Below are 12786 nucleotides of genomic sequence, written 5' to 3'. Positions count from 1 at the left end.
GGTTGGCGAGTGAGTGGGTTGGCGAGTGAGTGGGTTGGCGAGTGAGTGGGTTGGCGAGTGAGTGGGTTGGCGAGTGAGTGGGTTGGCGAGTGAGTGAGTGCCTAGGTGAGTGGGTTGGTGAGTGGGTGAGTGGCTGGGTGAGTGAGTGAGTGGGTGTGTTTGGAGAGTGGATGAGTGAGTGGGTTGGCGAGTGAGTGGGTTGGCGAGTGAGTGGGTTGGCGAGTGAGTGGGTTGGCGAGTGAGTGGGTTGGCGAGTGAGTGGGTTGGCGAGTGAGTGGGTTGGCGAGTGAGTGGGTTGGCGAGTGAGTGGGTTGGCGAGTGAGTGGGTTGGCGAGTGAGTGGGTTGGCGAGTGAGTGGGTTGGCGAGTGAGTGGGTTGGCGAGTGAGTGGGTTGGCGAGTGAGTGGTTGGCGAGTGAGTGGGGTTGGCGAGTGAGTGAGTGCCTAGGTGAGTGGGTTGTTGAGTGGGTGAGTGGCTGGGTGAGTGAGTGAGTGGGTGTGTTGGAGAGTGGATGAGTGAGTGGGTTGGCGAGTGAGTGGGTTGGCGAGTGAGTGGGTTGGTGAGTGAGTGAGCGAGCGAGCGTGTGAGCCAGCCAGAGTGTGAGCGAGCAGGCGGGCGAGTGAGTGAGTGAGCGAGCGAGCCCTTACCACGACCGTGCGTCCGACGACGCTGCGCTCGCCGCACAGCGCGATGAGCGAGTCCTTGATGGTGAACTCCGCCACTCCGGCCTCGTTCGCAACGACGTTGCCCAAGTCGCCCACGTGCCTGAACAACAACAACAACAACCGCCATTCCCCACTAAGTGGTGGTGACGTCACCACGACGCTTGTGCCAGGCCAAGTGCACCTTGAGGCTACCACGTGAAGTGTCGAATGCCCGCTGGCATGAGGTCACGGGGCAGACCCAGGTGCCACGGGTCGACTGACCGAGATGACCGGCTGATGCACCACCTGTGCCCCCTACTGTGCCAACTTGCTGTGCTTTAGCCACACGGCGCTCCGCTCGTTGTTGTGAGCGTCGCTCCTCCGCCCTCCGTTGTTGTTGGAGGGCGACTGCCTCCAACTGCCCAGTAGCGTCCTTCACGAGCCTCCTCCACTGAGGCCGATCTTGACACCGCTGGTACCAGTCATCGGCAAGTCCACTCAGCTCCACATCCTCCTGTACCACATCACTCCATCTCTTCTCTAGCCCGTGCCGCGCCCGTTTAGCCCCCTCGATCCGGCCGAACAAAAGCTGTTTAGGCATGCGGTGGCTGGGCATGCGGGCTACATGACCCAGCCAACGCAGCCTTGCCTGCCGGAGGAGCTCACTGATGGGACTTTGCCCAGATCTTTCAAGGACTTGTGAGCTCCTCACACAATCCAGCCTGGTTAAACCCAGGATGGATCGTAGGCAGGCCAGCCTAAATGTTTCCAACCGGCGAAGATGCTCCACTAGGGGGGTCCACGTTTCGCAAGCGTAGAGAAGGGAGGGAATGACCGTGGCCGAGAAGACCTGAAGCTTCGTGCGGAGCGACAGACCAGGTAGCTGCCACACAGCGTTACGCAACCGATGAAAAGATATTGCCGCTCGACTGATTCGGAGTGAGACCTCTGCTGATAAACTGGAGCCGGTCATAAGCACACTGCCCAGGTATGGGAAACTCTCCACTCTCTCCACAACTGCCCCATCACCAATTGGGAGTTGTGGGGGTGGAGTGTCCGATGGTACAAAATACCCAGGCAGGTGCTTAGTTTTGGTGGGGCTGATGGTAAGGCCCCACCTCTTAGTGGCATGCTCCAGTCTCAGCAGCAGCGTCTCCAACTCCTCCTCTGAATGAGCAGCTATTACCAAATCATCGGCATACATAACGTGGTTGACCAATAGGGAGCCATCCCTTGATCGCACCCGGGCGTCGATCAGCCTCCCATTATATCTGTACCAAATGGAAATTCCCCCGGTACAGCTATTGAAGGCTTCACGAACTACGCAGTCGAAATAGATGTTAAATAATGTGGGAGCCAGAGGACATCCCTGTCGCACCCCAAGGTGTACAGGGAAAGGCTCCGACTCCCGGCCACGTAGTTTTACCCGGGCCCGCTCACCATCATGAAGGTCCTTAATGATCGTGAGCAGAGGGTCAGGGACTCCGAAAGCACGAAGAACAACCCAGAGCCCAGGCCTACTGATGGTATCATAGGCCTTGACCAGGTCAATAAAGCAGAGATGTAGGTCTTTTTGGAATTCCCTACACCTCTGCTGTAGCAGACGGACAGAAAATATGGCATCTGTGCAGGACCGCCCTTTCCTGAAACCGCATTGGGGCTCCGCAAGCCTCTCCTCAGCGTGCCTAGCAAGGCGATGTTGAATAATCCTTGCCAGGACACACACACACACACGTCCACCACCACCACCCGCGTAGACGTCACCACATCGGTAGGGGGCAGAGGTCGCAACCGGGTACCCGATACCCGTACCCTACCCGATACCTGGCTATCCGTACCCGGCCGGGTACGGGTACCCGTTTGCGACCCTGGTGCGGCCTGGTACGGGTAAGGAATCAAAACCCGTTTGCGACCTCTGGTTGGTGGGTGAGTAAGTGGGTGCGTGGGTGGGTGAATGAGTGGGTGAGTGGGTGAGTGGGTGAGTGAGTGGGTGAGTTCGTGAGTGGGTGAGTGGGTGAGTGTGTGAGTGGGTGGGTGAGTGAGTGGGTGAGTGAGTGGGTGAGTAGCTGAATTATTGGGTGGGTGAGTGGGAGAGTTTGCGACCCTGGTGCGGCCGGGTACGGGTAGGCCGTGAGTCACTGGTGAGTCGCCGTTTGTCACTCATTTCCCAACGTCTTGTCTCTTCTCACAATTCAAGTTCCTAGAATCAACCCACCCGCGCCTGCAACGTGGCTTCATCCCAGAGGTCGCAATCAGGTACCCGTACCGTGGGCTGGGGGCTCTGGGGGCTGGGGGCTCTGGGGGGTGGGAGGGTGGGGGCTCACCTCTCGGCATCGTCAGGACCACCGTGTGTCTTGTTGTTGGGGTTGAAGTGGGGCCCGGCACTGGTGCAGCCTGTGCCATCACACACACGCAGACACACACACAATTAATACATTACACACACACAGACACACAGACACACACACAAACACACACACAGACACACACACAAACACACAAACAGACACACAGACACACACACAATAATCAATACATTTAGCACACACGCAGACGCACGCACAGATAGGCAGACAGACACATGCAGAGACACGCACAGACACACAGACACACGCACACACACAATAATCAATACATTTAGCACACACACACACGCAGACACACGCAGACAGACAGACAGACACATGCAGAGACACGCACAGACGCACAGACACACAGACACACGCACAATCACGTATGCGCAGACACAATCACACACGCACACCGCACAAACCCACACTCACACGCTCGCACACACCAACACACCGCACACACCAACACGCCCCCCCCCAGGGGTCTGTCTCACCGTTGGTGTTGTCTCCGTAGGCGTGGACGTGCAGTCCGTGCTTGCCGGGGCTCAGGCCCGAGATGTGTCCCTTAACCACCACGGGTCCACAGCCCTGGCAGAGACAAACACCAGAGGTCGCAAACGGGTTTTGATTCCTTACCCGTACCCGTACCCGGCCGCACCAGGGTCGCAAACGGGTACCCGTACCCGGCTGTACCCGTACCCTACCCGTACCCGGCCGGGTATCGGGTACCCGATTGCGACCTCTGGGATGAAGCCACGTTGCAGGCGCGCGTGGGTTGATTCTAGGATCTTGAATTGTGAGAAGAGACAAGACGTTGGGAAATGAGTGACAATCACGGTGACTCACCTGTGACTCACGGCCTACCCGTACCCGGCCGCACCAGGGTCTCAAACTCTCCCACTCACCCACCCAATAATTCAGCTACTCACTCACTCACCCACCCACTCACTCACCCACCCACTCACCCACCCACTCACCCACCCACTCACCCACCCACTCACCCACCCACTCACCCACCCACTCACCCACCCACTCACCCACCCACTCACCCACCCACCCACCCACCCACCCACTCACCCACCCACTCACCCACCCACTCACCCACCCACTCACCCACCCACTCACCCACCCACTCACCCACCCACTCACCCACCCACTCACCCACCCACTCACCCACCCACTCACCCACCCACTCACCCACCCACTCACCCACCCACTCACCCACCCACTCACCCACCCACTCACCCACCCACTCACCCACCCACTCACCCACCCACTCACCCACCCACTCACCCACCCACTCACCCACCCACTCACCCACCCACTCACCCACCAACCAGAGGTCGCAAACGGGTTTTGATTCCTTACCCGTACCAGGCCGCACCAGGGTCGCAAACGGGTACCCGGTTACCCGTACCCGGCTGGGTACGGGTAACCGGGTAGGGTACGGGTTTCGGGTACCCGGTTGCAACCTCTGCCCCCCACCACCCACACCCACCTCGCGTCACCACGGCCGTGAAGACTTGGACATGTCGGGGAGGCGGGGAAAAGAGCTGGAAAGCAACAGCAGCAGCAGCGCTCACACACGCTCACACCCGCTAACAAAGATCCCCCGTGTACAGCGAGGGAAAGAAGTATTTGATCCCCTGCTGATTTAGTACGTTTGCCACACCGACAAAGAAATGATCAGTCTGTAATTTTAGTGGTAGGTTTATTTGAACAGTGAGAGACACCACCACCACACCCCACCCCCACCATCCACACACACACACACACCACCAAAGCACCACCACCCACCCACACCACCACCACCACCCACACACCACCAAAGCACCACCCACCCACCCACACCACCAAAGCACCACCCACCCACCCACACCACCAAAGCACCACCCACCCACCACCAAAGCACCACCCACCCACCACCACCACCACCACCACCACCACCCACCACCACCACCACCACCCACACCACCACCACCACCCACACCACCACCACCACCCACACCACCCACACACACACACCACACACCCACCCCCCACACCACCATCACCCACACCCCCACCACCCACACACCCACCCCCACCCCCACACAAATTACAACATTATCACAGGCAAAGAAAGCCCATGTTGGGATAGTCTCGCAATAACGGTCCACAGACGTTATCACAACAGATACACAAAGTCACGTGGTCCACTGGAGGTTTGACCTGGTTTGGAGAGAGACAGAGAGAGGCGGGTAGAGATCTGTAGATCAGACGGGAGGTACACCACACAGCTGACTGGAGACATGAGCTGGTTTGGAGAGAGACAGAGAGAGGGGTAGAGATATCTAGATTGCCCCTACAGTCTGTTAAGGCTACAGCGAGGGGCAAAAAAGTATTTGATCCGCTGCTGATTTTGTACGTTTGCCACACTGACAAAGAAATGATCAGTCTATCATTTTAACGGTAGGTTTATTTGAACAGTGAGACACAGAATAACGACAGAGAGACAGAGAGAGGGGGTAGAGATCTCTAGATCAGACGGGAGGTACACCACACTGCACACTTGAGGTTTCAGCTGGTTTGGAGAGACAGAGAGAGGCGGGTAGAGATCTCTAGATCAGACGGGAGGTACACCACACAGCTGACTGGAGGCTTCAGCTGGTTTGGAGAGAGACAGAGAGAGGGGGGGGGTAGAGATCTCTAGATTGCCCCTACAGTCTGTTAAGGCTACAGTGAGGGAGAAATGATCAGTCTATCATTTTAACGGTAGGTTTATTTGAACAGTGAGAGACAGAATAACAACCGAGAGACAAGAGAGGGGGGGTTAGAGATCTGTAGATCAGACGGGAGGTACACCACACAGCTCACTGGAGGCTTGAGCTGGTTTGGAAAGGAGAGCGAGAGAGGCGGTGTAGCGAGCGACAAACTTTGAAACTTGCAACGCCCGGGGGCTCCGCTGACCCCCCCCAGGAACGCGTCGTGACCTCAGCGCCTCCGACAAAACAACAATTCCAAAGCTCAACTGGGATACCAGCGAAAGTGCCCGGCGGTTACCCACCACACCACCACCACCACCACCGCCGCACCACCACCACCACCACCACCGCCACCACCACAACACGGGAACTTTGACCACCACCACCACCCCCCAAAAGCGTTTCGGGCGACCGAGCCAGCAGTGACGGTCAAAGTCTCGCTTCCTAAATGTTTTAACAACGCGGCCATCGCCACCACAGACACCACCGACACAGACACCACCGACACAGACACCACCGACACAGACACCACCGACACAGACACCACCGACACCACCGACACCACCGACACCACCGACACCACCGACACCACCGACACCACCGACACCACCGACACCACCGACACCACCGACACCACCGACACCACCGACACCACCGACACCACCGACACCACCGACACCACCGACACCACCGACACCACCGACACCACCGACACCGACACCACCGACACCGACGACACCGACGACACCGACGACACCGACGACACCGACGACACCGACGACACCGACGACACCGACGACACCGACACCGACACCACCGACGACACCGACGACACCGACGACACCGACGACACCGACGACACCGACACCACCGACGACACGACCACCACCACCGACACGACCACCACCACCGACACGACCACCACCACCGACACGACCACCACCACCGACACGACCACCACCACCGACACGACCACCACCACCGACACCACCACCACCACCGACACCACCACCACCACCGACACCACCACCACCACCGACACCACCACCACCACCGAGCGAATGCGGTAAAGGGGGAGCGGCGTTCGACACTTCGCGTGGCCTTGACGTGCACCTAGCCTGGCACAAAGCACGGCGGTGAAGTCGCCGCTTAGTGACGAATGGCGCTTGTTGTTGTTGTGTGTGCGCACTAGCAGCACTTGCCCCAACAGCCCGTGAAGGCTATACGGGTAGAAGGGGGTCTTTGTCCGCACGCACGCACACATGTACACACAAAGATCCCCCGTGTAGCCTTAACAGACTGTAGGGGCAAGTGCTGTTAGCGAGCACCTATGAAGGCCGGCACGGCACACGAGGGGGTGGGTGGCCAGCACCACGCCCGGCCGCCTTTGTCTCCCCAGTGGCGATGTTTACACACCGCACCAGGTACTCATTTGAGGCTGAGTCGACCTAGGGGAGGCCCAGGACCGGTTCAGATAATCGTCACTGTTGGTGTTGGCCGTGAGCGGGAATCGAACCCGCAGCGTAGCGCTAACCACTAGCGCACACACATACAACAACAACAACCGCCATTCGCAACTAAGTGGCGGTGACGTCACCACGACGCTTGTGCCAGGCCATGTGCACCTTGAGGCTGCCACGTGAAGTGTCGAACGCCCGCTGGCAGGAGGTCACGGGGCAGACCCAGCAGGTGCCACGGGTCGACTGACCGAGATGACCGAGATGACCGAGATGACCGAGATGACCGAGATGACCGAGATGACTGAGTTGACCGAGATGACCGAGATGACTGGCTGATGCACCACCTGTGCCCCCCACTGTGCCAACTTGCTGTGCTTTAGCCACCCGGCGCTCCGCTCGTTGTTGCGAGCGTCGCTCCTCCGCCCTCCGTTGTTGTATACACACACAAACAAACAGGTCATGACCGCAATAATCCTTTGGCTCTGGCAACAGCCGGGAACGGACCAGAAAATCTGGTTAACATCCACGCAGCGGTCAAACCACGGACCGCGCCCCACGCCTCATTACACTGGCCGTGACGCTCATTAGCGGAGAGGGATTCCGCAGTGGATAGACCACGGCTGATGGAGGCTTTGAGAAGGCTTTAGCCTACTATCACTGGTCAACAAAAAAAAAAATTTCTGGCCTGGACTTTTGCAGATGTTTTAGACTGAGGTTCCAATGGTGTTTTAGACTAATGTCAAGGGTGCCGATTCCAAATCTGATCTCAGATTTGCTCTATCACATCTCGTTTTTATGCTATCGGCATACCCCATTTGCATTGATTTTACCCGAAATTAACTCCGTCACTTATGATCGCAAGTTGTTGCGAGTCAGCGACTTGCTTTAGTGTTAAAATGTGGTGGTGCATTTTTAGGATAGTGTGTTTATAATATCATTTTATGTACATATCCACATTTAAGATTTTTCTTCTGCAGTTTTTATTGAAAATGCAATATTTAATATCTCGAAAAACCTGATGTGATAGACAAAAACTGATGCCAGACTTGGAATCAGCACCCCAAATTACCTTAAAACCATTGGAATACCTTATGCCAGAAAAAGCGTGTTGACAAGTGCTATCATCATCAGTTGGATGATGATTCTAAAATTTATAAATTTTTAAATCCTTTATATTAAGTTCACTTGCTTGCGCGCTTACGACCGTGCAAATCTTTCGGTCGTTTTTTTAACCCACTTCCCGTGATCCAATCGAGCTGACATTTTGCACACAGACTCGTTGTGCGTGACAATTAATTTTCGTGAAAATTTTTTTCCAAAATTTTACACTGTTTAGAGAAATTTTTTTAAATATTTAATTACCAATTGCTTAATGCTGCCAGACAATCATCTGACCCATAGGTGGCAGCCATCTCAAGCCAGAGGACGAGAGGACTCTAGCCGCCACGCATATAAAGGATTTATAGTGAAAAACTTTGTTTTTACGGGTTATACTTATTTAAAAGGACGTGAAATCGGTTACGAAATAGGGAATCGATTTTTCCCCCGCTGCGGTGAATCGAGACAGAATCGAATCGCTGCCATTCCCTCCAATAACCCCTTGCACTAGGAGGCTACAAAATCACAGCGGCGGTGACGTCACCACGGCGGCGGTGCCAGGCTAGGTGCACTCCTGAGACCACGTGAAGTGTTGAAGTGCTCGCTGATGACAGGTCACATGACAGACCCAAGTGCCATGGGTTGACTGCTGTGCCAGGCTGGGTGCAGGTGGGGAGGTCACATGACAGACCCAGGTGCCGTGGGTTGACTGCTGTGCCAGGCTAGGTGCAGGAGGAGGAGGTCACGGGACAGACCCAGCAGGTGCCATGGGTTGACTGCTGTGCCAGGCTAGGTGCAGGAGAAGGAGGTCACTCAACAGACCCAGCAGGTGCCATGGGTTGCCTGCTGTGCCAGGCTAGGTGCAGGAGAAGGAGGGGGTTACTGGACAGACCCAGCAGGTGCCATGGGTCGACTGCTGTGCCAGGCTAGGTGCAGGTCACATGACAGACCCAGGTGCCGTGGGGTTGACTGCTGTGCCAGGCTAGGTGCAGATCACATGAGACCCAGCAGGTGCCATGGGTTGACTGCTGTGCCAGGCTAGGTGCAGATCACATGACAGACCCAAGTGCCATGGGTTGACTGCAGTGCCAGGCTAGGTGCAGGTGGCGAGGTCACGGGACAAACCCAGGTGCCATGGGTTGACTGCTGTGCCAGGCAAGGTGCACGTCACATGACAAACCCAGGTGCCATGGGTTGACTGACAAATGACCGGCAGATGCACCACCACCCAGCTGTACCCCCGGCGTTTTATCCGCCCGGCGCTCCGCTCGTTGTTGTGAGCGTCGCTCCTCCGCCCTCCGTTGTTGCCGCTGGCGGGAGGGCGACTGCCCTCCAAACCACCCAGGGCAGCCTCAAGGTGCACCTAGCCTGGCACTTATCCTGTAGCGTCCTTCACAACAACAACAACAACCCTGACACCGACATTATCTTACCCAGCCTCAAATAGCGGCGCATTTATTCCAGCCATTAAACTAATTGAACGTCAAGATGATTAGTGCCCGAGAAAAGTGGTGGATTTACGAAGGGCGTTGTGGGAATGCGATTAAAGCCAAACGCGGCGATGAAACCACTAACATCGGCATTTAAATTCACGTAATTTAGTTTCTATTTTAAGAGTAAGGCCTCACTGAACTGCCATGCAAGTTGCTCCGTTTCAGAAGCTACACCCTGGATATCACAAATGATAGCAAGCTCAAACGGAGGGGCCTTATCATCATCATCATGGCGTGGAAATGTATAATCAGCAGTGAAATAACTCCCTAAAGGCGTTGATTATAATCAATGTGGAGGGCGAAAGGCGGAGGACTTGGAGACAAATCCACGCAACCACAGGGAGAGAAGAGACGCAGACTCCAAATATACAGCAGCAGCAGGCATCGTCAGGGTCAGGATCGAACCCACGACCTCCTGCACACCAGGCGAGGTAGTTAACATCTCCTAGCCACCGTGATGATGATGATGATGAGAGAGACACGCAAACTCCAAATATACAGCAGCAGGCATCGTCAGGGTCGGATTGAACCCACGACCTCCTGCACACCAGGCGAGGTAGCTAACATCTCCTAGCCACCGTGATGATGATGATGAGAGAGAGAGACGCAGACTCCAAATATACAGCAGCAGGCGTCAGGGTCGGGATCGAACCCACGACCTCCTGCACACCAGGCGAGGTAGTTAACATCTCCTAGCCACCGTGATGATGATGAGAGAGAGAGACGCAGACTCCAAATATACAGCAGCAGGCGTCAGGGTCGGGATCGAACCCACGACCTCCTGCACACCAGGCGAGGTAGTTAACATCTCCTAGCCACCGTGATGATAATGATGATGAGAGAGACACGCAAACTCCAAATATACAGCAGCAGGCGTCAGGGTCGGGATCGAACCCACGACCTCCTGCACACCAGGCGAGGTAGTTAACATCTCCTAGCCACCGTGATGATGATGGGAGAGAGAGACACAGACTCTAAATATACAGCAGCAGGCATCGTCAGGGTCAGGATCAAACCCACGACCTCCTGCACACCAGGCGAGGTAGTTAACATCTCCTAGCCACCGTGATAATGATGATGAGAGAGACACGCAAACTCCAAATATACAGCAGCAGGCATCGTCAGGGTCGGATTGAACCCACGACCTCCTGCACACCAGGCGAGGTAGTTAACATCTCCTAGCCAACGTGATGATGATGATGAGAGAGAGAGACAGACTCAAAATATACAGCAGCAGCAGCAGGCATCGTCAAGGTCAGGATCGAACCCACGACCTCCTTGCAAGCCAACGCCCCTATCAACACAACAGCCAGAATGGACGGGCAATACATTATTGCTTAACGATTAATCGTGAGCAATGACGCAATCAAATATAATCTGTGTGTGGAGCGGTGGGTGTAGTGGTTAGCGCACTGTGTGTGTGGAGCGGTGGGTGTAGTGGTTAGCGCTACGCTCTGCTGTGCTCCTGAACCCGGCGACCCGGGTTCGATTCCCGCTCACGGCCACCAACACCACCACGTGACGGTTATCTGAACCGGTCCTGGGCCTCCCCTAGGTCGACTCAGACTCAAATGAGTTACCTGGTGTAGTGGGGCATCGCCACTGGGGAGACAAAGGCGGCCGGGCGTGGTGCTGGCCACCCACCCCCTCGTGTGCCACAGTGCCGGCACTTGCCCCTACAGCCTGCTAGAGGCTACACAGGGGAGCTTTGTCTGTGTGTGTGGTGTGTGTGGGTGTGTGGTGTGTGTAGGGTGTGTGTGGGTGTTGTGTATTGTGTGTGTGTGGTGTGCGTGTGGTGTGCGTGTGGTGTGCGTGTGGTGTGCGTGTGGTGGTGTGAGGTGTGTGCGTGGTGTGCGTGGTGTGTGAGGTGTGTGTGGTGTGTGAGGTGTGTGTGGTGTGGTGTGAGTGGTGTGAGGTGTGGTGCATGGGTGTATGTGTGGGGGTATGTGTGGGTGTGTGTGTGTGGTGTGTAGGTATGTGTGGTGTGTGTGTGGTGTGTGTGTGGTGTGTGTGTGGTGTGCGTCTGTGTGGGGGTGTGTGTGTCTGTGTGTGTCTATGTGTGTCTGTGTGTGTCTGTGCGTGGTGTGTGTGCTATGTGCGCGTGGTGTGTGTGCTGTGTGCGCGTGGTGTGTGTGCTGTGTGCGCGTGGTGTGTGTGCTGTGTGCGCGTGGTGTGTCTGTGTGTCTGTGTGCGTGTGTCTGTGTGTCTGTGTGTCTGTGTGTGCGTGTGTCTGTGTGTGCGTGTGTCTGTGTGTGCGTGTGTCTGTGTGTGCGTGTGTCTGTGTGTGCGTGTGTCTGTGTGTGCGTGTGTCTGTGTGTGCGTGTGTCTGTGTGTGCGTGTGTCTGTGTGTGCGTGTGTCTGTGTGTGCGTGTGTCTGTGTGTGCGTGTGTCTGTGTGTGCGTGTGTCTGTGTGCGTGTGTCTGTGTGCGTGTGTCTGTGTGCGTGTGTCTGTGTGCGTGTGTCTGTGTGCGTGTCTGTGTGCGTGTGTCTGTGTCTGTGTGGTGTGATCACCTCCTGTTCGAAGTGCACCGTGCCGGTCACGGGCGAGTCGCCCTTCAGCACACAGACCGCTCTGCTCGTCATCTTCTTGTCCACCAAGATCCTTCCCTCCCTGTCTCTCTCCTCCTTCCTTCTAAACCCTCTCGCCTCCTTCTCCGGCTACGTTCGAAGGCGAAGACGCAGCAGCAGAGAGGAAGACGACGCAGCAAGACAGATGAGACGCAGCAGACAGCAATGGCGGTCGTTACGCGGTTCCTTTATATAGGCGGGAGGGGAGGGGAGGGGAGGGGCCTGGATCACCGGGGTAGCCAATGGGTGCGGCGGATCTTGAATTGCTGAGCCAATGGGTGGGGCGGATCTTGAGGTGCTGAGCCAATGGGTGGGGCGGGTTAACCGGGATAGCCAATGGGTGGGTCCGGATCTTAGGGGTGCTCAGCGAATGGGTGGGGCAGGATCAGTGGGGTAGCCAATGGGTGAGCCGGATCTTGAATTGCTGAG

At 56.3% G+C, this 12786-nt stretch overlaps 1 protein-coding gene across 1 annotated transcript; it reads right to left on the bottom strand.

The window, feature by feature from the left end:
• Window positions 1–411: 411 nt before the first annotated feature.
• Window positions 412–12524, bottom strand: LOC144740402 (superoxide dismutase [Cu-Zn]-like). Its single transcript, XM_078623257.1, has 4 exons — window positions 12301–12524; window positions 3489–3582; window positions 2968–3037; window positions 412–764 (listed from the first exon to the last, which is right to left on the bottom strand). Exons 1-4 carry the CDS (start codon window positions 12370–12372, stop codon window positions 443–445), a joined length of 558 nt encoding a protein of 185 aa, XP_078479383.1. The 5' UTR covers window positions 12373–12524; the 3' UTR covers window positions 412–442.
• Between the last annotated feature and the right edge of the window lie 262 nt (window positions 12525–12786).

The sequence above is a fragment of the Lampetra planeri genome, unplaced genomic scaffold (genome assembly GCF_965212315.1).
Source record: "Lampetra planeri unplaced genomic scaffold, kcLamPlan1.2.h2 scaffold_2115, whole genome shotgun sequence".
NCBI lineage: Eukaryota > Metazoa > Chordata > Hyperoartia > Petromyzontiformes > Petromyzontidae > Lampetra > Lampetra planeri.
This window is presented reverse-complemented; position numbering and strand designations above follow the sequence as displayed.

Bases quoted from the DNA above. Each gene is read 5' to 3' on its own strand.
- LOC144740402 (XM_078623257.1), bottom strand. From the start codon at position 12,372: ATGACGAGCAGAGCGGTCTGTGTGCTGAAGGGCGACTCGCCCGTGACC. The intron at 3,583-12,300 runs GTGATCACACCA...TGTCTCTGCCAG, and splicing joins CGGTGCACTTCGAACAGGAG to GGCTGTGGACCCGTGGTGGT. The intron at 3,038-3,488 runs GTGAGACAGACC...GTGATGGCACAG, and splicing joins CTACGGAGACAACACCAACG to GCTGCACCAGTGCCGGGCCC.